Source organism: Lycium barbarum, chromosome 11, assembly GCF_019175385.1.
Source record: "Lycium barbarum isolate Lr01 chromosome 11, ASM1917538v2, whole genome shotgun sequence".
In the NCBI taxonomy this organism is placed as follows: Eukaryota; Viridiplantae; Streptophyta; class Magnoliopsida; order Solanales; family Solanaceae; genus Lycium; species Lycium barbarum.
The window spans coordinates 123,060,108-123,086,145 of NC_083347.1; the positions used below are offsets into that span (position 1 = coordinate 123,060,108).

The window sequence follows — 26,038 nt, forward strand, 5'->3', positions numbered from 1 at the left end:
TATAAAACCATCTATAAAAGAAAATTCTAAAATTTATTAAACGCATATATTTAAATGTATAATAATAAACTAATGGAAAGATCATCAAAAATTTAAATTGGGTCATTTGCACGAATGTCCCTATGTTGGGCTGGTGTTTAATTTTGCGCCTCACATCGCTGGTTTTTAATTTTTGCTCTTCGGTATTTTAAGCTATAAAATAATAGCAGAAAATATCCTGATATCAAAAAATAAGAAAAATTCAGCCTACATTTATGACCTAATTTCACAAGACATAAGTTAATTTCACAAGACATAAGCTTGCAGAGCTTTTGCCTTGTCTAACATACGTTTTGTAAAAATTAAATTATTCGACATAAGTTATGTAAGTTATCCGGCATAACTTATGTCGTATCTAATTCGGCCGACATATTTTTATATTTTTGCATCACAGTATAGCACAAATTATACCTTACGAGGCATACTATACAAATTATACCAGATATTTTTGGCCCAACAAAAATATCTAACCATCAACAAGCTCACCAAAAACGAATCACCACCATTGATCTCATCAAATCTCAACCGTCCATTCCTCCTTCTACTCACATTCATTCCCTACCATTCTCTTCCCCAGTCAGCCTCTCTTTTCCAGTTTTCTCTTACAAACCCTCACTCTCTCTTCTCCCACACACACACTCAAAATTTACAATTATATATATATATATACACATCTTATATACAAAGAGAGAAAAATAGTGAGGGAAAGAGAAACTAATGGATTCAGATCAAGGAAAGCTGTTTATTGGTGGGATATCATGGGAAACATCATAGGAAAAGCTTAAGGAGTATTTTCAAGGGTATGGTGATGTTTTACAAACTGTAGTAATGAGAGATAAGATTACTGGGAAGCCTAGAGGTTTTGGGTTTGTTGTATTTGCAGATCCTAATATTCTTGATAGGGTTCTTCAAGACACTCATGTAATTGATGGCCGTACGGTAAGATTTTTTTATTTTTTAATGTTTTTCCTCTATTTTAACTTCTGGGTGTCGTTTATTTTTTGGTTGATTTTGTGATTCATTGCTGTTCATTTACTGATGTGACACTGAAATGACTCAATAAAATAAGTGGCCTAAAGCTAAATCATCATAAGAGTGATTCATTGCTGTTCATTTACTGATGTGACACTGAGTTGACTCAATAAAATTAGTGGCCTAAAGCTAAATCATCATAAGAGTGATTCATTGTTGTTCATTTACTGATTTGACACTGAGATGACTCAATAAAATTAGTGGCCTAAAGCTAAATCATCATAAGAGGGAATAAAATTAGTGGCCTAAAGCTAAATCATAATAAGAGGGATTGACCTACATATAATGCATATTAGTAACAGATACACACACATTTTTTTGTATGCATATATATACATCGTATATACAGAGAGAGGAAAGTAGTGAGGGAGAGAGAAACTTTTAGATTCAGATCAAGGAAAGCTATTTATTGGTGGGATATCATGGGAAACATCAGAGGAAAAGCTGATAGAGTATTTTTAAGGGTATGGCGACGTTTTACAAACTGTAGTAATGAGGAATAAAATTACTGGTAAACCTTGAGGTTTTGGGTTTGTTGTATTTGTAGATCCTAGTATTCTTGATAGGGATCTTCAAGACACTCATGTAATTGATGGCCTTACGGTGATATTTTTCATGCTTTATTCTGTTTTTGTTCTATTTTAGCTTCTGTGTGTTGTTTATTTGTAGGGTTGACTCAATAAAATTAGTGGTCTAAAGCCAAACCTAAGTATAATGTATAAAGTTCATATTATTAAGAACTGATGTTCACCCACTCCCAAACAGATACACACTCAAAAATTTAAATTTACATTTTTTTGTTATACCCATATACATCTTATATTGAGAAAAATTAGAGAGGGAGAGAGAAAAACTCATGGATTCAGATCAAGGAAAGTTGTTTATTGGTGAGATATCATGGGAAACATCAGAAGAGAAGTTGAAGTAGTATTTTCCAAGGTATGGTGATGTTTTACAATCTGTAGTAATGAGGGATAAGATTACCGGGAAACCTAGAGGCTTTGGGTTTGTCGTTTGCGGATCCTAATATTCTTGATAGGGTTCCTCACAGTGTTGTCAAAGGCGCGCTTAAAGTGCGCTTATGCCCTAAAGCGAGGCTCAAAACATGTTGAGCGCTTCGCCTCGCTTTATGTGCGCTTCAGTGTCATCATCAAGGCTCTAAGACATACTTTTCCTCGCCAATGAGCCTCTTGATGAGGTGACACTAGATAATTGATATTTCACTTTATCGTAATGTTTTTATAATTTCTTTGTCCATATATTTGTTATTCATGCTTATTGCTATTAGTCTTGGACTATACATATATATATTTGTATGTACGCACCATTGCGCCTTTTTTCATTAAAGCCCACGCTTTATTTGTGCTTTGCGCTTAAAGCCCCAGGTGACCTTAGAGCTTTTTTGCGTTTTTCGCTTTTGATAACACAGACCAAAATGCCCTGATAGAGACCAGTGAATTTTCACTTCTTTTGTGATCTTTTTGCATCTTCTTAATTACTTCATTTAAAAAAAAAATTAATTCTGCTCATGTACTTCTTGAAGTCAGAAAAGTAAAATAAGCTATTCACCCGTTAAAAACATCTAACAATTCCATTCTTCAAGCAATTTTCTGTGTGTAAGAAACTTCTTGGATCCATTTTGAGTAAATGATAAGCAGGAATTTTGCAAATACTAAAGTATTAAAAAACTTAATGTGACAAGTGCCTTTCTGTTTATTATGTCCAAACCTAAAGACACTACCAGCTGCAAGATCAATGACTAATTACGATGCTCATGAGTAGCGAGTTTCTATCTAGCTAAAGGGGATCAGTAAGTCACACCAGTGTTGTCAAAGGCGCGCTTAAGCCCTGAAGCGAGGCTCAAAACATGTTGAGCGCTTCGCCTCGCTTTATGTGCGCTTCAGTGTCATCATCAAGACTCTAAGACATACTTTTTCTTGCCAATAAGCCTCTCTTAAAGACGTGACACAAGATAATTGATATTTCATTTTATCGTAATGTTTTTACAATTTCTTTGTCCAAATATTTTTTATTCATGCTTATTTTTTTTTGGTAAAGTTTTATTCATGCTTATTATTATTAGTCTTGGACTAAACATATATATATTTGTATTTTTGCACCATTGCGCCTTTTTTCATTAAAGCCCACACTTTATTTGCGCTTTGCGCTTAAAGCCCAGGCAGACCTTAGAGCTTTTTTGCGCTTTTCGCTTTTGATAACACTGGTTCGTCAAGACCCTGATGCAATTGATCGCCTTACGGTGAGATGTTTCGTGCTTTATTTCTGTTTTTGATCCTGTTTTAGCTTATGGGTGTTGTTTATTTTTAGGTGTGATTCAATAAAATTAGTGGCCTAAAACCAAATCATAATAAAAAGCCCCAAGTATAATGCATAAAATTCATATTAATAAGAACTAATGTTCATCACTCCCAAACAAATATATACCTATATACGTCTCATATATAGAGAGAAAAAGTAGAGAGCGAGGCAAGGGAGAGAAACTTATGGATTCAGATCGAGGAAAGTTGTTTATTGGTGGAATATCATGGGAAACATCAGAGGAATAGCTTAAGGAGTATTTTCAAGGGTATGGTGATGTTTTACAGACTGTAGTGAGGGATAAGATTACTGGAAAGCCTAGAGGATTTGGGTTTGTTATATTTGCAGATATATTCTTGATAGGGGGTCGTACGGTGAGATTTTTCATGCTTTATTATTTCTTTTTGGTTATTCGTGGGTTTTTAGATTTTGTGCTTGCGGTGTTTTGGTTAAGTTTGTTGGTTTTGTGACTTTTCTTGGCATTTTATGCATACAAGGGTGGCTCAATAAAATTGGTGGCCTAAAGTCAAATGATAATTATAAGCCTAAGTATAATGCATAAGATTCATATTACTAATGACTAATGTTCACTCACTCCCAAACAGATAAACACACTCAAAAGTTTACATTTTTTTTTTTTGCTTATACATATATATACACATCTGTATAAAGAAAGATAGAAGTAGTGAGTGAGAGAGAAAAACTCATGGATTCAGATCAAGGAAAGTTGTTTATTGGTGTGATATCACCACCAAAATCCAGTGATTTTCCTCTTTTACGTTGATAGGAATTAGTACGTTGTCAACAGTATACCATGGTACATTAGCCAACGGCCTGTGCCCGTTAATGTACTCACATAGTTCATCTTCCTTACTGGCAACACATGTGGATGAATCAGGGTTTTCCCAAGATGTGTAAATTTCAGCAAGAAAAAACAGTTGACAGTAGTGAATCTATAATTGTGATACTTCCCCTTCTTGCGTAGGTAGTAGAAAATAACATCAATATGCTGTAAAAACATCAATTCAGTGACTATAATCAATAAAACTATTGCTGTATATATATTAAATATAGTGAAATATACTCTTAAATATAGCAAAAATACAATTCGGTATACTTAATCAGTACTATGCTCAACTAATAAATTAATGTCTCTATATTAAATATAGTGCCAATATAATGATGAAAATATTTTTAAAATACAATACACTCTTAATGTAAGTACAAAATTGTGATATATATATATATATATATGTGTGTCAAATATAGTAAAAAATATACTCTAGATACATCACACTGTAATTCTATTATAAAACATAAAAAACTTAGATAACAAGCAGAAAGACATCAAACCTCATCAGTCCAAATTTGCCCATCCATAGATAACAAGTTTTTGTCGGATACAACTGTAACGCCTAAATGTAACCGAAGTTCGGCATCCGCAGGATCCAGTCCTTCCTTGTTCTTTCTGTAATGATTTTCCTTTGGTTTCCTGTATATCAACAATGGAAAGAACATACGTTAAGATTATTAAGAATTGATTTCTGGAAAACTAAAAAAATAAGTTGTGAAAATAATTACTTTTTGTCGTGCGATTTCAACAGATCCTTCTCCAGCCACTTTTGATATTCTTGAAGAAACGAAGTATCTAACGGGGCATTGATAGGGTGCTCAACAAATGGGTGTTTTTTCTGATAAATGCAAGGACTGATATTTTTGGCAGAAGAACCCGCTGAGCTGAAATTAGGACAGTAAGGGGACAGGTTGTATTTGCTTGGTTTCCTTTCTCGGGCAGCCCCTGGATGGACAATGATTTGTTTTTCAGGGTTTGAAAGCTGTGCAATCTCACCACTTGAGCTTTGACCCGCATTTGGTTGTACAGGAACTTGTTGTCCAGTTTCATCACTTGAACTGTGGCCAACGATCGGTTGTACTCCAACTTGTTGTTCAGTTTCATTACCATTGTATTTGAAATAAATGGTAAAGTTCTGTGTTTTGGCCTTAGAGAATTTGCACTGATCACTGGGCTAGATTGTGTCTCTGATGAAAACGATTTTGTTTATGATAACTCAAAACCGAATAGGCTTATGGTTGAATATTTTGGTAGAAAATGAGGAGAACCAACTGTCAGTTAAAAGACACGAGCTTATTGAGCGTTTCAACAAGACAGTTTGGGATGATAAAGGGGATGACGCAGTCAAGATGGCAATATTGTATTTCATAAATACGTGGGTACATTGTGGTGAGCCAAACTCAACAAACATACCAAGGATCCATTTTGATGTTGTGGAGGACGGGAGATATAATGAGTATCCTTGGGGTAAAGATTCGTTTAGAGAGTTGGTCGTAAGCATCAGGCAGAAATATGCTGGTTTTAAGAAATATTATAGGATTCATGGGTTGCCACTTGCTATGCAAGTCTGGTTGTATGAATGTTGCTCAAAAGTCCCGTCCACCATTGCAATTAAGACGGGGAATTTGATTCCTAGAATTTTGAACTGGCGGACTACGGAAGGAAAATCAGAATTCAAGAGATTGATGGATGACATGTTCAGAGATGACAAAAACCCGGTAAACCAGTTTTTTTACAAACTGAACAGTTATATTTCTTTGTGTCCTTTACCATTTAACTGGTTTAATATGTTTGTTTTTCATGGTATATTTTGACTATATTTATGAAGTAAGTCATTTGTGATCAATATATTTTGACTATATTTTCCTCATATTTTAGTATGTTACCAATGTAGATATATATGGTAATGTAGTTTCTATATTTTGTTGTTCACAGTCTTGTAGATTTGAGGAAGTTGTGCCAACACCCCATGAGTTGGAAACTCTTAATTTGCCTCCTGTTGCACATGATATACCAGACGTCAAACATGGAGTTGATGGTGTACATTGTATTGATTTGGTAGACGATGATTTTAGTACCACACCACCGCATATGTCCAGTGGCAAACAACAACAAAGGAGTGCCAATTCTGATTCTCCGCGATGCAAGAAACGGACACAGTTTCCCGTTTCTGTTTCTCCTTCCAGGAAACAACCATCACGGAAGGAATCTCGGATAAAAGGGACAAGGAAACCAGATGCACTTACAGGACCCGGAACAAATGAGTTTAAACTGATAAGGGAAGAGATTCAGATTTTCAAGAAAGAAGTAGGCATTTTGTTTTCAATATGTTTTTGTTACTTCATATTGCTTGTGTCAAGTAATTAACAATTCTAATTCTATTTTTTGTGTTTCAAAACTGTAGGTGTTTTACTACATGGATAACAACTTCAAAAAGTTGTCAGATGAAATAAAGGGCAATCAAACACCAGATAAGGTAAAAATCAAAACTAAAAGTTATGTTCATTAAATACATTGCAGGCATTAACAAGCCGGTTTCCTTTTTTATTAATAAGATTTTTTTTTTGAAGCTCGCTGATAGTAAAGCCCCGTCACATCAACATGATGCTTGCATACAACACTCACATGAGAAAACCAACGTCATCGTTCTGATAAAGGCACACCAACTATCAACGACGTAGTCGAAGACAACACGATAAAAATGGAAATTATTAACTTTTTAAGTTATTTTGATATATTTATTGGAAGACTTTATATTTTTTTTTGGAAAATTTTAAAGGCCGGAGACATAATGTTGCAAGCTGACTTACATACTGATGGTGGGATTTCTCAAGGCAATCAAAGTGGCGGTGCAGTAAAGTTTTCAGCCAAAGAGAATTAAGGTGGTGGTGCAACTTCCGCGCAGAGGAGTCATCCAGTGGTACTCATTTTTTCTTTCACTTTGCTATATTTGCAGTATATTTTTCAAAGTAAAAATATTTGGAATTTTAGTTGTGTTTAGTATTACCTATAGTGTATTTACATATATATTTTTCACATAGTCATTTGTTAGTAGTGTCTGCGTACACTTTACCCTCCCCAGACCTCACATTGTGGGATTCAACTGGGTATGTTGTGTTTGTTAGTAGTGTCCCATTTGCTGTATCTATTTGTGCTATTTTTATATATAATAGTAGTGCTATATTTGTTTTGGATTGATATTTAATAGTTGTTTTTCATATATATTTTGCCTATATTTTAATTGTATTTTGATTATTTTGTTCAAGGTTACTTATTCTGGTTTCTGTTGACTATATTTTAGATATATTTTGTCTATATTTATATGAAACCTTTAACTTTTATAGCAGTGCTGTATATGTGTATTTGTTTTACTGATGCCTTTAAATTTATTTGAACCATGTTTTTATTGTTTTAGGTTGAGGCAGTTGGGTTGCCAATTAATGATCCGGTTTCTGTTGTTGATGTGGATAAAGAAACCGGAGTTAAAAGTGATGCACAAACAGATGGAGTGCCCATAACACCAATCCATTTAAAATTTGATGTAAGTACTGAAATATGGCTTATAAGTGCCAATCATATATCGTTTTGATAAGCAATAATTGACAAACACCAGTCGTTTTTTATTTCAGGAATCTCAGAGAACCGGTGATATGAAGAATGCTAATGCTGAATTTACCGCATCAGAGGAAATGATAGCGGACTTGCTAGTCAACTATCCTTTAGCATTTGTTATTCCTCTCGGTCCTCCTCCAGTACCACGCGATGATCAAGCCGATTTGTCAAGTTTAAGGACCCCTCAGAATCTGGACGATAACCCGGTAACGATCTCTCAGTGGATGATTCCTGATTCTCAGATACCAATCCAACTTGGAGTACTACCAACAACTGGACAAAGTTCAACTAATGAAACTGAACAGCAAGTTGGAGTACAACCGATCGTTGGCCACAGTTCAAGTGATGAAACTGGACAACAAGTTCCTGTACAACCAAATGCGGGTCAAAGCTCAAGTGGTGAGATTGCACAGCTTTCAAACCCTGAAAAACAAATCATTGTCCATCCAGGGGCTGCCCGAGAAAGGAAACCAAGCAAATACAACCTGTCCCCTTACTGTCCTAATTTCAGCTCAGCGGGTTCTTCTGCCAAAAATATCAGTCCTTGCATTTATCAGAAAAAACACCCATTTGTTGAGCACCCTATCAATGCCCCGTTAGATACTTCGTTTCTTCAAGAATATCAAAAGTGGCTGGAGAAGGATCTGTTGAAATCGCACGACAAAAAGTAATTATTTTCACAACTTATTTTTTTAGTTTTCCAGAAATCAATTCTTAATAATCTTAACGTATGTTCTTTCCATTGTTGATATTGATGTGGCGTGATTTTACGCCACAATCGATGCTTTTTAACTATAAGTTTTACTTGTTTTTAAGCAAGTCTATGTCATTTTACGTAGTTTTTGTCATGTTTCAGGTAATACGAGGTCCCTAGAGCCTAAGTGTGGAAAACAAGCAAAAAAGTTGCAAAACTGGAATTAACTGGAAGTTCTGGAAAAATTCGTGGAAAAATACTCTGCGCGATCGCGCAGGTATCCCACGCGATCGCGCCTACGCGCGCTATTAATTATACGCGTTCGCGCTGCTAGTCCACGCGATCGCGCACACGCGCGATATTAAATCCACGCGTTCGCGCTGAAGTTGCACGCGATCGCGCTGAAGGAACCAAGTGGAGCTGACGTCATCCACGCGATCGCGCAGACACATGGCGCGATCGCGTTGAAGGATTTTCGGCAATTTTCGACCAGAACTTGAGATTTGACGATTTCTTCCATTCCAGTTCATATAAATAGAAAATTAGGGCAAAACATCAGGTATCTTTGGCAGCTCCCACAAGTTGGAGGCTAGGGTTCCTACAAAAATGTTCTCTCTTCTTTTTAATCCTTGTTGATGGAAATCTCTTGGTGACAATTAAGATTGATACTTTTGTTGTGCTTATTTATTCATTTGCATTGTTCTTAATCAAGTAAGTTTTTGCTATTTTAATTATTCTTGTTCATGAATGTTTTCAAGGGATTAGCTAACCTTTGAACTCGCCCATTTACTTTGTTTGAAACTCGGAAGAGGAAAAACGGAGTTGGGATAGGATAATTAACATGAATTTGGGGTGTTAACCCTCATCTAATGGAAGTTGACCTAGGAATAGGCAATACCACTTGTAGCCATATTCGGGTGTTCTTAATGCTCCTAATTGCTTGAGGGATCTTCAATTGGGTAGTCTAGTTAATCTTCGGAAGAAGTTAATTTAGAGTCATTATCCGAGGCTAAATAACATAAACTTGCTATTATTTACAATTCGTGAAATAGATTGGATCGTTACTTGAGAAGTAGTTTCCCTCCTTCCATTCTTGTTGCCATTGATCAATTTACTTGCTTTCTAGAGTAGAATTTATATTTCCGTATTTTATCAAAACCTTATAAAAACCACCATTGATGCGTTCGGGCATAGCTATTGTTAGTGATAATTCCTAATCTGCTTAAATCACCTACATATTGTTCTTTGTGGGATTCGACCCCGACTCATAGTTGGGTAAATTATATTTGCATACGACCGTCCCCATTCTAATTAATAGGATGGATTTGGACGTTATCAGATATGCAGGAAACCAAAGGAAAATCATTACAGAAAGAACAAGGAAGGACTGGATCCTGCGGATGCCGAACTTCGGTTACATTTAGGCGTTACAGCTGTATCCGACAAAAACTTGTTATCTATGGATGGGCAAATTTGGACTGATGAGGTTTGATGTCTTTCTGCTTGTTATCTAAGTTTTTTATGTTTTATAATAGAATTACAGTGTGATGTATCTAGAGTATATTTTTTACTATATTTGACACACACACACACATATATATATATATATATATATATATATATATATATATATATATATATATATATATATATATATATATATATATATATATATATCACAATTTTGTACTTACATTAAGAGTGTATTGTATTTTAAAAATATTTTCATCATTATATTGGCACTATATTTAATATAGAGACATTAATTTATTAGTTGAGCATAGTACTGATTAAGTATACCGAATTGTATTTTTGCTATATTTAAGAGTATATTTCACTATATTTAATATATATACAGCAATAGTTTTATTGATTATAGTCACTGAATTGATGTTTTTACAGCATATTGATGTTATTTTCTACTACCTACGCAAGAAGGGGAAGTATCACAATTATAGATTCACTACTGTCAGCTATTTTTTCTTGCTGAAATTTACACATCTTGGGAAAACCCTGATTCATCCACATGTGTCGCCAGTAAGGAAGATGAACTGTGTGAGTACATTAATGGGCACAGGCCGTTGGCTAATGTACAATGATATACTGTTGACAACGTACTAATTCCTGTCAACGTAAAAGAGGAAAATCATTGGATTTTGGTTGTGATATCATTCACTGACAGGTGTGCTCTCATCCTTTGTAAAAAGCATTCATTTTTCTACAAAATTTATATGTTTGTTTTTTTCGTATTTTTCCTTTTTACAAACAGGTGCATCTACGGATATAACTCATACCGAGCTGCAGGGCATGATGCTGTCGTTAGAGCCGGAATGAAAATGTTGGCTACTCTTGTGACACACAGTTTACAAATGACTGATTTCTATGAGAAGAAGGCGGATATAGAGTTTGCCACACATCCTTCTTACAGAAACAGAGAACAGACTGACAACTTTGACATTGTGAAGGTAGACAATCTCCCGCAACAAGCTCCCGCTAGCATGTAAGAATCTCTTCCAATAAAAAACAAAAGAAATACATCTATTTTTTCTTGGGTTTTGATCAGTAAATTTTTTGATCATTTTTTTCAGGGATTGTGGTGTGTATGTGGTAGCCTTTGCTGAATACTTGAGCTCAAGTGAAGTCATCCCAACCGAATTCGATGCAAAGTTACTCCGTATGAGATACGGTGCCCTTTTATGCGACTATGCATGGGATAAGTCAAACAACAATGCATCAAGTGATAACGAGTTGCCTTCAAGACCAATTAGACCAGTAGTTGATTACGATGCAGTTGATAAAGAGGATCTTGATTAGGCCAGCATGTCTTTTGTGTTTTTGATTTTCATGTTGAACAATAGCATAGTTGGTTGCGACTTTTGTTGTTTTTTTTTTTTTTCATTTTGGACATATCGTTTCATGTGCATTAATGTTTTTTAGGATGATTAATGTTGAACGCCACCTTATGGTTTTTATATTGTTGTTTCTTTCAAGTTTGTTATTTTTTCAATGCATAAAGTCCATTTTCATTTTCTGTGAAATGTATTCATTTAACAAAGTAGTATATCTAACCATTTAAATACAGTCGAAATATACATAAAATATAACTTAGATATATTCTATAAGTCCATTTTTAATGTACAGTGTGTTACAAAAGTTAAAATTTAATCTGAATACACTTCAAATATATATGAAATATAGTTAACAGTAAACCAGAATAAGTATTATCTACCAGATCAGACAAAATGCAACTAAAATATAACCAAAATATATACGAAATACAACTATTAAAGCATAAATCCAAAACAAAAGGTCAAATTAGTTTACACAGAGTAGACTTTCCAAATCCCATTAAACCACCAATATAGCATAACATCGAAAAACATCGGATGTTCAACCATGTGAAATACAATCATACTAGAATAATATGAATTCAAGATGAATTCATTTTTTATTTTTAACAGAAATTTAAAGTAGAATTGTCTTAACAAATAAAATCAAAATGGACTTATTTATTCTTCTTATTGAGCGGCGGATTATCACACGAACGCCTGTTATGACCAAGACGTCCACATTTACCGCAAGCATTCTTGCGTTTACCAATCATCAACTCCTGTAATGGCTTGTCCCTCTTCTTTTTTTGCCTCCCAGGGGGTCTCTTATAGATCAGTGGCATAACAACTTCATCTGATATACTTTTAGAAACATTCCTCTCGGTCTCATCGGGAATAGGATTAACCGGCACATCATATGTGTTCACAACTGTTTCTGGCTTGAATAATTCCGAACAATATGCATCAGCAGTCAAATTTTTATTCTTCAATACTGTCCATGATGAGAACACGGTATCTCATCCAGTTGGAACATCCTGCAGCTGCAAGTTTTCTTCTTCAAATCGATTATGAAACGCCTTAGTCCATCATTCACTGTGTAAACATATTCAGTTGACGCTTCAACCTGAGAACGATTTAACCAATAAACAAGCATTAACCTGAGCAGTTTTACCATATTGAGAATATAGATAAATATAGATTAGATATAGTAAAATATAGATTAAAATTTTGTATTGCAAACAAAGATACTCTCATTTGTATTGATTTGTACTCGTTGATCGACAACATCTCTTGATACCGCCTCATCAGTGTTGTGAATGTGTAGGTACCATTTTTTCTATTTGTGAAATTCCATCTACCAAACATCTTCCTCACTTCTTCAAGGAAATCAAAAATATGTAACTTTCTTGCAGCAACCAGTTTTCCATTAATACATTCAGCTATATTCGAAGTCATTGTCCATCCTCTGTTAACAGGTGAATAAAGCCTAGACCATTTATCCCTTCCAGCATCTTCTAGGTATCGTTTTACTCGAATATCAACATTCCCAATCTTCTCCATCAATTTATCGAACTCATCCTGGCTGTATGCCTACGCTAGTGAATAAAATATAGGACTCAACACCTCACTGTTTGTTGTGTATTGCTTTGTCACATTTTTCACAAATGCCATATACAAGCCAAATTAGGAATAGTAGGATACACCTTAGAAACTGCGTGTATTATGCTTTCATGTCTGTCGGACACGACACACATATTTTGCCTAACACCATAAGCTTGCTTGAACAATTCAAAGAACCACGTCCAGGACTTATTATTCTCAGAATCTATCACACCATACGCTAGTGGTAGGATATTACCTACAAAAATCAGTATATATTTATAATATATTCAACACATATTTTAACTGAATTTGATCTCACACTGTGTTTTTAGCAACATTATTTATAAAACAACAGTATATATTTACAATATATTCACCACATATTTACAGTGTATTTCAGCATATATTATTCACAAATTAACACCAGCAATATAGCCAGAGTATGTTTTTAGCAGCTTTATTTGCAAATCAATAGCATATTGTTGTATTTATATATAAAAAAAATTATAGAATAGAATTACATATACCTGCTCCATCCAAAGTACTTGCCGACACAAATGTATCATTATACGTTGATTTAAGGTGTGCACCATCCACTACAACTATTGGTCTACAACACTCGAATCCCTTTATGAATGCTTTGAGTGCTATAAACAAATACATAAACTCATTTTCTGGTGATTTATACATTTTAACAAGCGATCCAGGATACGTTTTATCAAGGATGTATATATATGCCGACAACTTCTTGTATGAATCAGCTGGGTCACCTCTGAAATCTTTTATAGCTTTCTCTCTAGCTCTCCATGCCATCATATAAGAAACATCTACGCCGAATTCATTGTTGACATCGTCTATTATATCCCCAGGTGTGACCTTCCTTTTATGGTTAGTTATTTTCGCCTTGACAACCGCTTCTCCAATAAACCAACTTGTTGCTTGTCTTTGTGAATACACCTTGTCCTTCAACGGACATGTATGTTCGTCATCGAAAAATCTAACCCTGAACATTTCAGAATCCCCAATTCTCGACGCTCTGAACTTCCATTTACATTCCGGCGACCAACATGCCAGAGTATAGCTACATAATACAATGCAAATAGTACATACTAAATCAATTAAATACAGTAGAAATATACAAAAAATATATCAGAAATATATTGCATCAAACATTTTTTAATAAACAGTGTGATAAACAAGTTAACAAATCATCTCAATATAGTACAAATATAACAAAAATACATCTGCACTTTCAGTTACCAGAATACATTTAGAAAGTCATACCTTATAGCATTCGATCTCTCTGTTTTGAAATTGAATTCGTCATCACAATTTTCAAAGTTTCCTTATCCTGGTAAATTTGATCGATAAAAACTCCTTTCACTTCCGGTTTCGAAATTACCAAATTGTTATCATTCTCAAACAAAACAACAGCCTTTCCTATGGAATCACAAACTTCCATACCATCCCGATTCTCGCTATGTCCCATTTGCAGCACATCATCTCGAATAATACGATTACCAGTTGCATCATCCTCAACATCAAAATCATGAATACTAATGCACATTGGATACATCCCCAAAACTCTGTTTTCTCTCTTAAGCTCAACGTACACACGAACTCTCATATCGTTGTGTATTTCAATTGGTTGAAAATTGCCTTCAACCGTATATTTTATTAAAATAGTTTTTCTTACAGTATCCACGCCTAATTGATTTGTAATCGTAGAAACTAACTTATCGTAATTGCAATTATCAGTGAGTACAACAACATCAATTTTGTAATTCACAAAACAGTTCTGATCATTCCAAAAACCAGAATGACGGATCAACGCAGTTACGCTTGTCATTATCCTGTTGTTTTCGAATAAAGCAATGCGTTATATTCAATTTAGCTGAAACAATAATATTTTGAATTTATGAATCTGAGTTTTCGTATATTCAAAATTTCAGAAAAGACGAAAAAATAAAAAGGTTGCAGTGAAAATATTATTACCTCAATTATGACCTCAACTTGAATTCGATATTTCAACAGATGAAATCAAATATATATTCGTCGTTCCAATCGAGCTCCGTTCACTAGTTTGATATTGTTATTTTTCAAAGATTTTTGATGAACTAGTTTTTGAACCTTTTTATTTTTGGTTAAAAATATGAATGTACTTTTTTGAATTCAAATTATTTTGAATTTGCTAGGTGTTTGAATGCGATATGGGATCAGATATGGAATGAGAGGATATTTGCGTGAATCAGGGAACAATAAAACTGATTATAATTTAAATAAATATAACACTTTCAGTTAGCTCAGCGTGTGTATTTTCGTTATATTTATACTATATTTTAGTACACCCGTCTACTAACTAAATATAGAGTCATTTAGCTACGAATTGTAAATATAGAACATGTAGTTATACATTGTTAGAAGGAGCTAAAAGTTACCTATTTGTTAAAATTTTACCAAATTATACCAGATATTTTTGGCCCACAAAAATATCTAACCATCAACAAGCTCACCAAAAACGAATCACCACCATTGATCTCATCAAATCTCAACCGTCCATTCCTCCTCCTACTCACATTCATTCCCTACCATTCTCTTCCCCAGTCAGCCTCTCTTTTCCAGTTTTCTCTTACAAACCCTCACTCTCTCTTCTCCCACACACACACACTCAAAATTTACAATATTTTTTTGTTATACATATATATATACAAAGAGAGAAAAATAGTGAGGGAAAGAGAAACTTATGGATTCAGATCAAGGAAAGCTGTTTATTGGTGGGATATCATGGGAAACATCAGAGGAAAAGCTTAAGGAGTATTTTCAAGGGTATGGTGATGTTTTACAAACTGTAGTAATGAGAGATAAGATTACTGGGAAGCCTAGAGGTTTTGGGTTTGTTGTATTTGCAGATCCTAATATTCTTGATAGGGTTCTTCAAGACACTCATGTAATTGATGGCCGCACGGTAAGATTTTTTTTTTTTTTTTTTTATGTTTTTCCTCTATTTCAACTTCTGGGTGTCGTTTTTTTTTGGTTGAGTGTGTTGATTTTGTGATTCATTGCTGTTCATTTACACAGTGAGATGACTCAATAAAATTAGTGGCCTAAAGCTAAATCATCATAAGAGTGATTCATTGCTGTTCAGTTACTGATGTGACACTGAGATGACTCAATAAAATTAGTGGCCTAAAGCTAAATCATCATAAGAGGCAATAAAATTAGTGGCCTAAAGCTAAATCATCATAAGAGTGATTCATTGCTGTTCATTTTACTGATGTGACACTGAGATGACTCAATAAAATTAGTGGCCTAAAGCTAAATCATCATAAGAGGCAATAAAATTACTGGCCTAAAGTTAAATCATCATAAGAGTGATTCATTGCTGTTCATTTACACAGTGAGATGACTCAATAAAATTAGTGGCCTAAAGCTAAATCATCATAAGAGTGATTCATTGCTGTTCAGTTACTGATGTGACACTGAGATGACTCAATAAAATTAGTGGCCTAAAGCTAAATCATCATAAGAGGCAATAAAATTAGTGGCCTAAAGCTAAATCATCATAAGAGTGATTCATTGTTGTTCATTTACTGATGTGACACTGAGATGACTCAATAAAATTAGTGGCCTAAAGCTAAATCATGATAAGTGGCAATAAAATTAGTGGCCTAAAGCTAAATCATAATAAGAGGGATTGACCTACATATAATGCATATTAGTAACAGATACACACACATTTTTTTTGTATGCATATATATATATATATATATATACATCGTATATACAGAGAGAGGAAAGTAGTGAGGGAGAGAGAAACTTTTAGATTCAGATCAAGGAAAGCTATTTATTGGTGGGATATCATGGGAAACATCAGAGGAAAAGCTGATAAGAGTATTTTTAAGGGTATGGCGACGTTTTACAAACTGTAGTAATGGGGGATAAAATTACTGGTAAACCTTGAGGTTTTGGGTTTGTTGTATTTGTAGATCCTAGTATTCTTGATAGGGATCTTCAAGACACTCATGTAATTGATGGCCGTACGGTGAGATTTTTCATGCTTTATTCTGTTTTTGTTCTATTTTAGCTTCTGTGTGTTGTTTATTTTTAGGGGTGACTCAATAAAATTAGTGGTCTAAAGCCAAACCTAAGTATAATGTATAAATTTCATATTATTAAGAACTGATGTTCACCCACTCCCAAACAGATACACACTCAAAAATTTAAATTTACATATTTTTGTTATACCTATATATATCTTATATTGAGAAAAATTAGAGAGGGAGAGAGAAAAACTCATGGATTCAGATCAAGGAAAGTTGTTTATTGGTGAGATATCATGGGAAACATCAGAAGAGAAGTTGAAGTAGTATTTTCAAGGGTATGGTGATGTTTTACAGTCTCTAGTAATGAGGGATAAGATTACAAGGAAACCTAGAGGCTTTGGGTTTGTCGTTTGCGGATCCTAATATTCTTGATAGGGTTCGTCAAGACCCTCATGCAATTGATGGCCTTACGGTGAGATTTTTCATGCTTTATTTCTGTTTTTGATCCTATTTTAGCTTATGGGTGTTGTTTATTTTTAGGTGACTCAATAAAATTAGTGGCCTAAAACCAAATCATAATAAGAAGCCCCAAGTATAATGCATAAAATTCATATTAATAAGAACTAATGTTCATCACTCCCAAACAAATATATACCCATATACGTCTCATATATAGAGAGAAAAAGTAGAGAGCGAGGCAAGGGAGAGAAACTCATGGATTCAGACTGAGGAAAGTTGTTTATTGGTGGAATATCATGGGAAACATCAGAGGAATAGCTTAAGGAATATTTTCAAGGGTATGGTGATGTTTACAGACTGTAGTGAGGGATAAGATTACTGGAAAGCCTAGAGGATTTGGGTTTGTTATATTTGCAGATCCTAATATTCTTGATAGGGGGTCGTACGGTGAGATTTTTCATGCTTTATTATTTCTTTTTGGTTATTCGTGGGTTTTTAAATTTTGTGCTTGCGGTGTTTTGGTTAAGTTTGTTGATTTTGTGACTTTTCTTGGCATTTTATGCATACAAGGGTGGCTCAATAAAATTGGTGGCCTAAAGTCAAATGATAATTATAAGCCTAAGTATAATGCATAAGATTCATATTACTAATGACTAATGTTCACTCACTCCCAAACAGATAAACACACTCAAAAGTTTACATTTTTTTTTTTTTGGTTATACATATATATACACATCTCTGTAAAGAAAGATAGAAGTAGTGAGGGAGAGAGAAAAACTCATGGATTCAGAACAAGGAAAGTTGTTTATTGGTGAGATATCATGGGAAACATCAGAAGAGAAGTTGAAGGAGTATTTTTCAAGGGTATGGTGATGTTTTACAGACTGTAGTAATGAGGGATAAGATTACCGGGAACCTAGAGGCTCTGGGTTTGTTGTGTTTGCAGATCCTAATATTCTTGATAGGGTTCTTCAAGACACTCATGTAATTGATGACCGTATGGTGAGATTTGCTTTGTTTCTGTTTTTGATCGTATTTTAGCTTCTGGGTGTTGTTTATTTTTAGGTGAGACTCAGTAAAATTAGTGGCCTAAAACCAAATCATAATAAGAAGCCCCAAGTATAATGCATAAAATTCATATTAATAAGAACTAGTGTTCACCACTCCCAAACAAATATCTGCCTATATACATCTTATATATAGAGAGAAAAAGTAGAGAGCGAGGGAAGAGAGAGAAACTTATGGATTCAGATCGAGGAAAGTTGTTTATTGGTGGAATAAAGCTTAAGTAGTATTTCCAAGGGTATGGTGATGTTTTACAGACTGTAGTAATGAGGGATAGATTACTGGGAAGCGTAGAGGCTTTGGGTTTGTTGTATTCGCAGATCCTAATATTCTCGATAGGGTTCTTAGGGATACCCATGTAATTGATGGCCGTACGGTGAGATTTTTCATGCTTTTTTTTCTTTTTGCTTATTCGTGGGTTTTTTGATTTTGTGCTTTTGGTGTTTTAGTTAAGTTTGTTGAACTTGTGATTGCTTTCTTTACATTTTATGCATTAAGGGTGGCTCAATAAAATTAGTAACGTAAAACCAAATGATAATAAGAAGCCCCAAGTATAATGCATAAGATTCATATTACTAATGGCTAATGTTCACCCACTCCCAAATAGATACACACTCAAAATTTACATTTTTTTTGTTATACATATACACATCTATATAGTTAGAGAAAAAGTAGAGATGGAGATAGAGAAACTTATGGATTCAGATCAATGGAAGTTGTTTATTGGTAGGATATCATGGGAAACATCAAAGGAGAAGCTGAAAGAGTATTTTCAAGGGTAAGGTGATGCTTTGCAAATTGTAGTAATGAGGGATAAGATTACTGGAAAGCCTAGAGGCTTTGGATTTGTTGATCCTAGTATACGTGATAGGGTTCTTCAAGACACCATGTCATTGATGGCCGTACGGTAATATTTTTCATGCTATATTTTTGTTTTTGCTCTATTTTAGTTGCTGGGTGTTGTTTACTTGTAAGCGTGACTCAATAAAATTAGTAGCCTAAAGCCAAACCATAATAAGAAGGCCTAAGTATAAAATTCATATTACTAATGTTCACCCACTCCCAAACATATACACACTCAAAAATTTACATTTTTTTGTTATACATATACACATCTATATAGTGAGAGAAAAAGTAGAGATGGAGAGAGAGAAACTTATGGATTCAGATCAAGGAAAGTTATTTATTGGTGGGATATATATCATGGGAAGCATTCGAGGAAAAGCTGAAAGAGTATTTTCAAGGGTATCGAGATGTTTTGCAAAGTGTAGTGATGAGAGATAAAGTTACTAGAAGGCCTAGAGGCTTTGGGTTTGTTGCATTTGTAGAACCTAATATTCTTGATAGGGTTCTCCAGGACACTCATGTAATTGATGGTCGTACGGTATGATATTTCAGGCTTTATTTATGTGTTTGCTCTATTTTAGCTTCCGGGTGTGTTTATTTTTAGGGGTGACTCAATAAAATTAGTGGCCTAAAACCAAATCATAATAAGAAGCCCCAAGTATAATGCATAAAATTCATATTAATAAGAAGGAAAAATGCACTAAAACAAACTTGAACTATGGTTGAATTTGCAGTAACACACTCCATCTTTGTGGGGGTCCTATTACCACCCTAGACTTATTTAAAGCGGAATTACTACCGTGTTACGGACCGTAGTAATGAAGGATAAAATTACTGGGAAGCCAAGAGGATTTGGGTTTGTTGTATTTGCGGATCCTAATGTTCTTGATAGGGTTCTTCAAGATGCTCATGTAATTGATGGCCGTACGCTGAGATTTTTTGTGCTTTATTTTTGTTAAGTGTGCTGATTTTGTGATTTTTGGGCATTTTGTAATGTGAGATTCAAATTTAGGATATTTATTTGGGCCTATTATCAATATTAGAATTAAACTTCTTATGCACGAATTGTGTACATAATATTATGCTATCATGTTACTTAAAAAGCACATCCTAAGTTCCTTCCTATAGCAATCATGAATTGGAATGTGCATTTTAATTGTGTTTTTTCTCTATTTTAGCTTCTGGGTGTTGTTTATTTTTCTGATTTTCCCCCTTTTTTTGGTTTTGGTTTTTGAGATATTTGTGCTTGTGGAGTTTGGTTAAGTGTGCTGAGTTTGTGATTGTTCTGGGCATTTACTGATGCGACATTTCCAATTTATGATGTGTTTTTGCCTATATAATCATGAAGTGACATTTCTCCTTTCTTTGTGGCTTCTGGGTGTTGTTTATTTTTCTGATTTTCCTGGTTCTTGGTTTTTGAGATTTTGTGCTTGTGGAGTTTTGGTTAAGGGATCGTTTGGTAGGTTGTCTAAGAATAGTACTGAATAGGGTGTATTAGTAATGCTGAGATTATTTTTGATGGACTGTTTGGTTTGCTGTACTAAATAAGATGCATTGCATAATTCAGATATGTTCTTAGTTTGATTGTGTTCCCTGGATACTAAAGTCAAATTTTTTGACCCTTACGTCACTTCATTTCTTGAGCTGGTTTATGCCTATAAAATTTTTCTCTATGATTTCATTATCTTCTTCTGGTTGTGCTTTTGTATTTATCAAGTTATCCTGATACTTAAATTTAAGTCTGCATCTTTTAAATTGTGGTTTTCTATAAGTAATAGTTTCTCTCGAGTCAATTTTGTGTGTAGACAAATTCTCCTGATATTTAAAGTAAAGTCTGCATCTTTTATATTGTGGTTTTCTTTAAATGATACTTACTCTTGAATCAATTTTGTGAGTAGACAATGCATCTTTTATATTGCGGTGCTCTGCATATGTGCTGTGATTTTGCTATAATGTGTGTTGCTGTTGTGACTTTGGAAGCTAGAGTTATGTGACCAAATTCCTTCCGTTGATCAAGCCATGCACTTTGATGCAAGGGGTGGCTATTTTCAATTATGCCCTTTTCATGTTTTTGAGCTACATTTCATGATATTATTATACTTCTAAAAGTTGATATTTATACAATGTGGTGAATAGAGTAGTAAAACGTAAAGTTATACAATGGGTGGTCTTGCAGATAGAGATACACTTTTCTTCTTTATGTTGATAGAGTGCAGGTTGGTTTATTTAGTCAGTATGGCCTCTTTAGTACTGAGATTGAGAATAGATACTGGTTTCTCACAATAAATTCTGCAGTGATACTGATTAGAGCAACACTATGGTTGATATTAGGCTGGTGTTTTACCTTGCCATTTCAAAAAAAAAAAAAAAAGGGTTGATGTTCCCTTCTTCCTGGATTAGAGAACTATATAACAATGTGGTGAATAGAGCTGTGAATTTGCAAGATTCTCGAGACTCGAATTAAATAACTTGTTATACAACTTGCTTGGGATTGATGCATAGTAGCAGCAGTAGTAGTTGTAGTCTATGTTGCTCGGACTCGGGTGTGCGGGTCTAAAGGTCGAATTCTTCATCACATAAACTTTAGGATTCGGGGGTATGGATCCGAGTCCGGATGTGGGTGCTGGGATACGTTCAATAAATGTATATTACGACATACAAAAGTATATATCTCGGTTAGTTAAAGTTATCGGACTAAGACTAATAAAACTTCATTCTTTATAAACACCATTATTGTATTCTTATCTCGTGTAATAGAAAAGCATTCTCATACTCTATATATGACCAAATCCGGTCCTTAAAAAACTTTATATATGACCAAATCCGGTGTGGATCGCACACCCACACCCATGTCGTGTCGATAGGGGTGCGTCAGGGATATTGAAGAGCCCGTGCAACATAGGTTGTAGTACAATTTCTTGCTTCTGCTGCATAGTGGTCACTTTTGCATATACGCAGATAGTTCTGCTATGTGGTGTGTCACTGTTGTGCCTTCCGAAGCTGGAATTGTGCAGCAAAGTTTGTTTCATTATCAAGCCATGCACTTGATGCAATTAGATGGGGAAGTGAGATGATTGTTTCCTCCTTCTCAATGTTTTTGACACCGTCATGGTATATCTGACTTGCTGAGAAAAATGTTGTAAAATGTGGTGCATAGAGTAGTAAATATTGAGATTTTCATATTAAATTACGTGCTATGCAGTGTGTGGACTTGTAGTCTGTATATATATATGAGTTTTTCTTCTTTCTGTTGATAGCTGGTAGGCAGGTTTATTTTAGTCCTAATGTCTTCTTTTAGTACATTTCAGATGATAATTTTAGGTCCTTTAGTAGAGCTTTCCCCCAAGTAATAACCTAGTCGATGGAAAATTTCACTTAAATTTTAGGCACCTTTTTTATAACAAAATCTGTCCTTTGAGTTTATCTTATTTGCATCTAAATTTGTTCTTCCTTTATTTAGCTTAATGACATTTTTTTTGTATAGGTTGAGGCAAAGAGGGCCTTGTCCAGAGAGGAACAACAACAGGGTTCAAAATCTGGAAACATGAGTAGTGGTAGAAGTTTTGGAGGCGGTGGAAATAACAGGACGAAGAAAATATTTGTTGGGGGATTACCTCCTACTCTTACCGAGGATGGCTTCAGAACTTACTTTGAAACTTACGGTAATATCACTGATGTAGCAATTATGTATGATCAACAGACCAACCGACCTCGTGGGTTTGGCTTCATTTCATTCGATTCTGAAGACGCAGTAGATAGGGTTTTACACAAGACATATCATGATCTCAGTGGGAAACAAGTCGAAGTAAAACGTGCTCTTCCTAAAGATTCTAATTCTGGTTTTGGTGGTCGTTCTATGGGTGACAATCCGAGTTCTTATGATAGAATGGATACCAACAGATACATGCAGTCACAAAACACTGGAGGTGGTGGGTACCCACCTTATGGTTCCTCTGGATTTGGTGGGGCCCATCCAGGTTACGGTTATGGATCATCCAATAATGGCATGGGTGGTTATGGTGGTTATGGAAGTTATGGTGGAGCCATCAATCCTGGATATGGCGGTCCTGCAGTTGCTGCCTTCGGAAATCCAAATGTGCCAGCCGGCGGACCAAGAAGCTCGTGGGGCTCTCAGGGTCCTTCTGGATATGGGAATATGGGCTACGGTGGAGGTGGGCCCGCTAATGGAGGATCTTCTGCTGGTCAGACTCCAACTGGAGCCACGGGATACGGAAATCAAGGTTATGGTTATGGGGGCTATGGTGGAAGTGATAGTGCTTATGGAGGTGGTGCATCGGGAGACATGCAATCAGGTGCTGGGGGTTACATGGGCGGTGGCTATGGCGATGCTAGTGGAAATTCTGGCTATGGAAATTCGACATTGAGGTCCGACACCTCACAAGGTTCTGTTAATTATGGTGCTCAAGTTGGATATGGTGGTGGTTATGGTGGTGCTCCAACTCGGCAAGCTCAACAGCACTGATCATAATGCTTGACAGTTAACTCTTGCAAGCATTACGTGTTAAATGGGATTGGTTGGATTGCTTGAATTTTAGTAGTTTGCAGTTCTTATTTTCTAGTTTACAATAAGTAATTGTCAGTAGTATTGCCTGTTTCGTAATATTTTCTGTTAACTGTAGTTTTAATTTGGCTTGCTTATGGTTATTTTGCTAGCTTCTAATGCATTTCGTCTCGTATTCTGCACGATTAGCTTATGTTGAGCTTATGTGAGTTAGCTATTGATTGTGTATTGCTTTAAACCCATTTCTCCCTTCCCAAGCAGGATACGTGATGCTAGTTTCTCGTCGCTTGATAGTAGTTAGAAGAGAAATGAACTCTTTTGGTTTCCCATTTGACATGAGTTGGACAAAGATTTGGTGATGCTTGTTAGTAGGAGTGCAGCTGTAGCCTATCTGGGTAGATCACTTGGTAATGGGTAGCAATAATTGTAGTGGTAGTTGAATTTTGAGAATGTCATAATCATTTCCCCCTGTATTTGACCTTGTGTTGTACAGGAGGAGATGCCCGAGTACTAAAGTCTGATGACATCCCACACTGTCAAATCCGACCTTTGTGCTGGGGATCGTGTTTAGTGCGCAAAAGAACTTACCGTGGAATTTAGCTTGCTTAACTTGTGCATTTTCCTGAAACTGGTCAAGGTGAAGCCGAAGATTGCAAAGCAGCTGCTGTTATGTTGTAGTTGTGCACTGAGGCTCTTTTGCGGGACGAAGAACAGCAGGAAACACATGGTATGTGTTGTGACCATGTTTAGTTGTATAAGTGATTTTGAATATGGAGAGGTAGACTTGACAATTTAACTCGCAAGAAAGTTCTTTAGGTTTTTGGTTATTCAATGGATTCTTATCTGGAGATAGTTATGGAATAACATGGTTTAGGCCACTTCACTAGTCTAGAATGATTTGACTTACCAGTTTTACGCCTATTTAACAATCGGATAGCTTCTACGTATTGCTTCTTGTCAAATAGGACTTAATTGTGCTTGAAGTCTGTTAGTTAGTTGACCTTGTTGTATTGCTTGAGATTGCCTTGCCCTTGTGAGAGCTTATTTCCTCTCAACTTTTTCTGGGGTGTCTCACCTCGATTCATCCGGAATTGTGTGGAAAACAACAATGAATCTAAATTGAGGCATTGGGTGCTCAAGCCTCGAGCACCACTACAAGAAAGTACAGAAATGGCAACAGCTCTTTTGTCAACAAAAAAATTATAGTTGGCACAACAATTTAGTTTTATTATTGGCATATATGATGATTTTTTTTGTTTTTTTGTTTTTTGGTTGCCAAACAATTTTATTTTGCCATAATATTGACTGTTGTTGCAAAAAGTACTCAATTGTGAGAGCTCGTATTTAAGATGGAGGGAGACTTGCCACAACCCGCCACAACCTCTGGTGATTAAGGAATTAGGGTCGTTTGGTGGCTTGTTAGGAGCTAAGTTATGCAGGTATTAAATCCTGCATACGTAATACCATGTTTGTAACATTCTTTTGATATTTATAAAATTCAACACTCCTAATGCTGTGTCCGGTTTGAAATTTATAAACTTGCATTTTTTTTGATCGAGGAAAGGTTCAAGATTTGTCGGCTTTTTGGTTCTTTTAGAGTCTTTTGCTTTGACTGTATCTTCTAAGGGGTCTAAAATCACATATATCAAATTCATCTTTATAGATTTTGCTTTCCCTGGAAATTAATAAAGCCAGATACTAGTGTCCTGCCGCATTTTATCAATAAACGATATGGTTATATAGCTAAGGCACATACATTTGAGTTGCAACAGATTTCTGGACAACAGCTTGATTTGTTAACTGCAGGATCTTATTTCCCTTTTTTTTTTTTAATGGAAATTTATTGTTATTGCAGCAGAAACCTTTGTCATTTCAGCAAAAGCCCAATTATTCGGTCTTTGTTATGTTGAAAATCTTTTTTTTGTGCGGATTGTCCTCCATTTGGGGTGGTCTTTAATTTTTGCCCTTCAAATTGGTGGTCTTTAAGTTTTGTCCTTCGCCTAATACTCCGAGGTTATAGGTTCGAACTTCAGTTCAGTTAAAAAAAAAAAAACGCAAGGCAGAATTATGCCCATCCAAATTCTGCTTTAGGTAGAATTCTGCCTTTGGCCCAAATTATGC

At 35.2% G+C, this 26,038-nt stretch overlaps 2 protein-coding genes across 5 annotated transcripts; both read left to right on the forward strand.

Annotated features, from left to right (window-relative positions):
- The first annotated feature begins 657 nt into the window (after positions 1-657).
- LOC132620486 (heterogeneous nuclear ribonucleoprotein 1-like) lies at positions 658-24,080 on the forward strand. 2 transcript variants are annotated; one of them, XM_060335162.1, is made up of 2 exons: positions 658-978; positions 22,880-24,080. In XM_060335162.1, the coding sequence occupies exons 1-2, from the start codon at positions 868-870 to the stop codon at positions 23,876-23,878; spliced, it is 1,110 nt and encodes a 369-aa protein (XP_060191145.1). In that variant the 5' UTR covers positions 658-867; the 3' UTR covers positions 23,879-24,080. The 2 variants fall into 2 exon arrangements, with proteins under 2 accessions (XP_060191145.1, XP_060191144.1); XM_060335161.1 differs by lacking the exon at positions 658-978 and adding an exon at positions 15,570-15,947.
- On the forward strand, positions 5,327-11,571 carry LOC132619187 (uncharacterized). 3 transcript variants are annotated; one of them, XM_060334145.1, is made up of 10 exons: positions 5,344-5,961; positions 6,179-6,550; positions 6,648-6,719; positions 6,814-7,163; positions 7,659-7,784; positions 7,873-8,522; positions 9,897-10,035; positions 10,452-10,731; positions 10,819-11,049; positions 11,138-11,571. In XM_060334145.1, the coding sequence occupies exons 6-8, from the start codon at positions 7,894-7,896 to the stop codon at positions 10,668-10,670; spliced, it is 987 nt and encodes a 328-aa protein (XP_060190128.1). In that variant the 5' UTR covers positions 5,344-5,961; positions 6,179-6,550; positions 6,648-6,719; positions 6,814-7,163; positions 7,659-7,784; positions 7,873-7,893; the 3' UTR covers positions 10,671-10,731; positions 10,819-11,049; positions 11,138-11,571. The 3 variants fall into 3 exon arrangements, with proteins under 3 accessions (XP_060190127.1, XP_060190128.1, XP_060190129.1); XM_060334146.1 differs by lacking the exons at positions 10,819-11,049; positions 11,138-11,571 and having other exon boundaries at positions 10,588-10,727; XM_060334144.1 differs by lacking the exons at positions 9,897-10,035; positions 10,452-10,731; positions 10,819-11,049; positions 11,138-11,571 and having other exon boundaries at positions 5,327-5,961; positions 7,873-7,895.
- Positions 24,081-26,038: the final 1,958 nt, after the last annotated feature.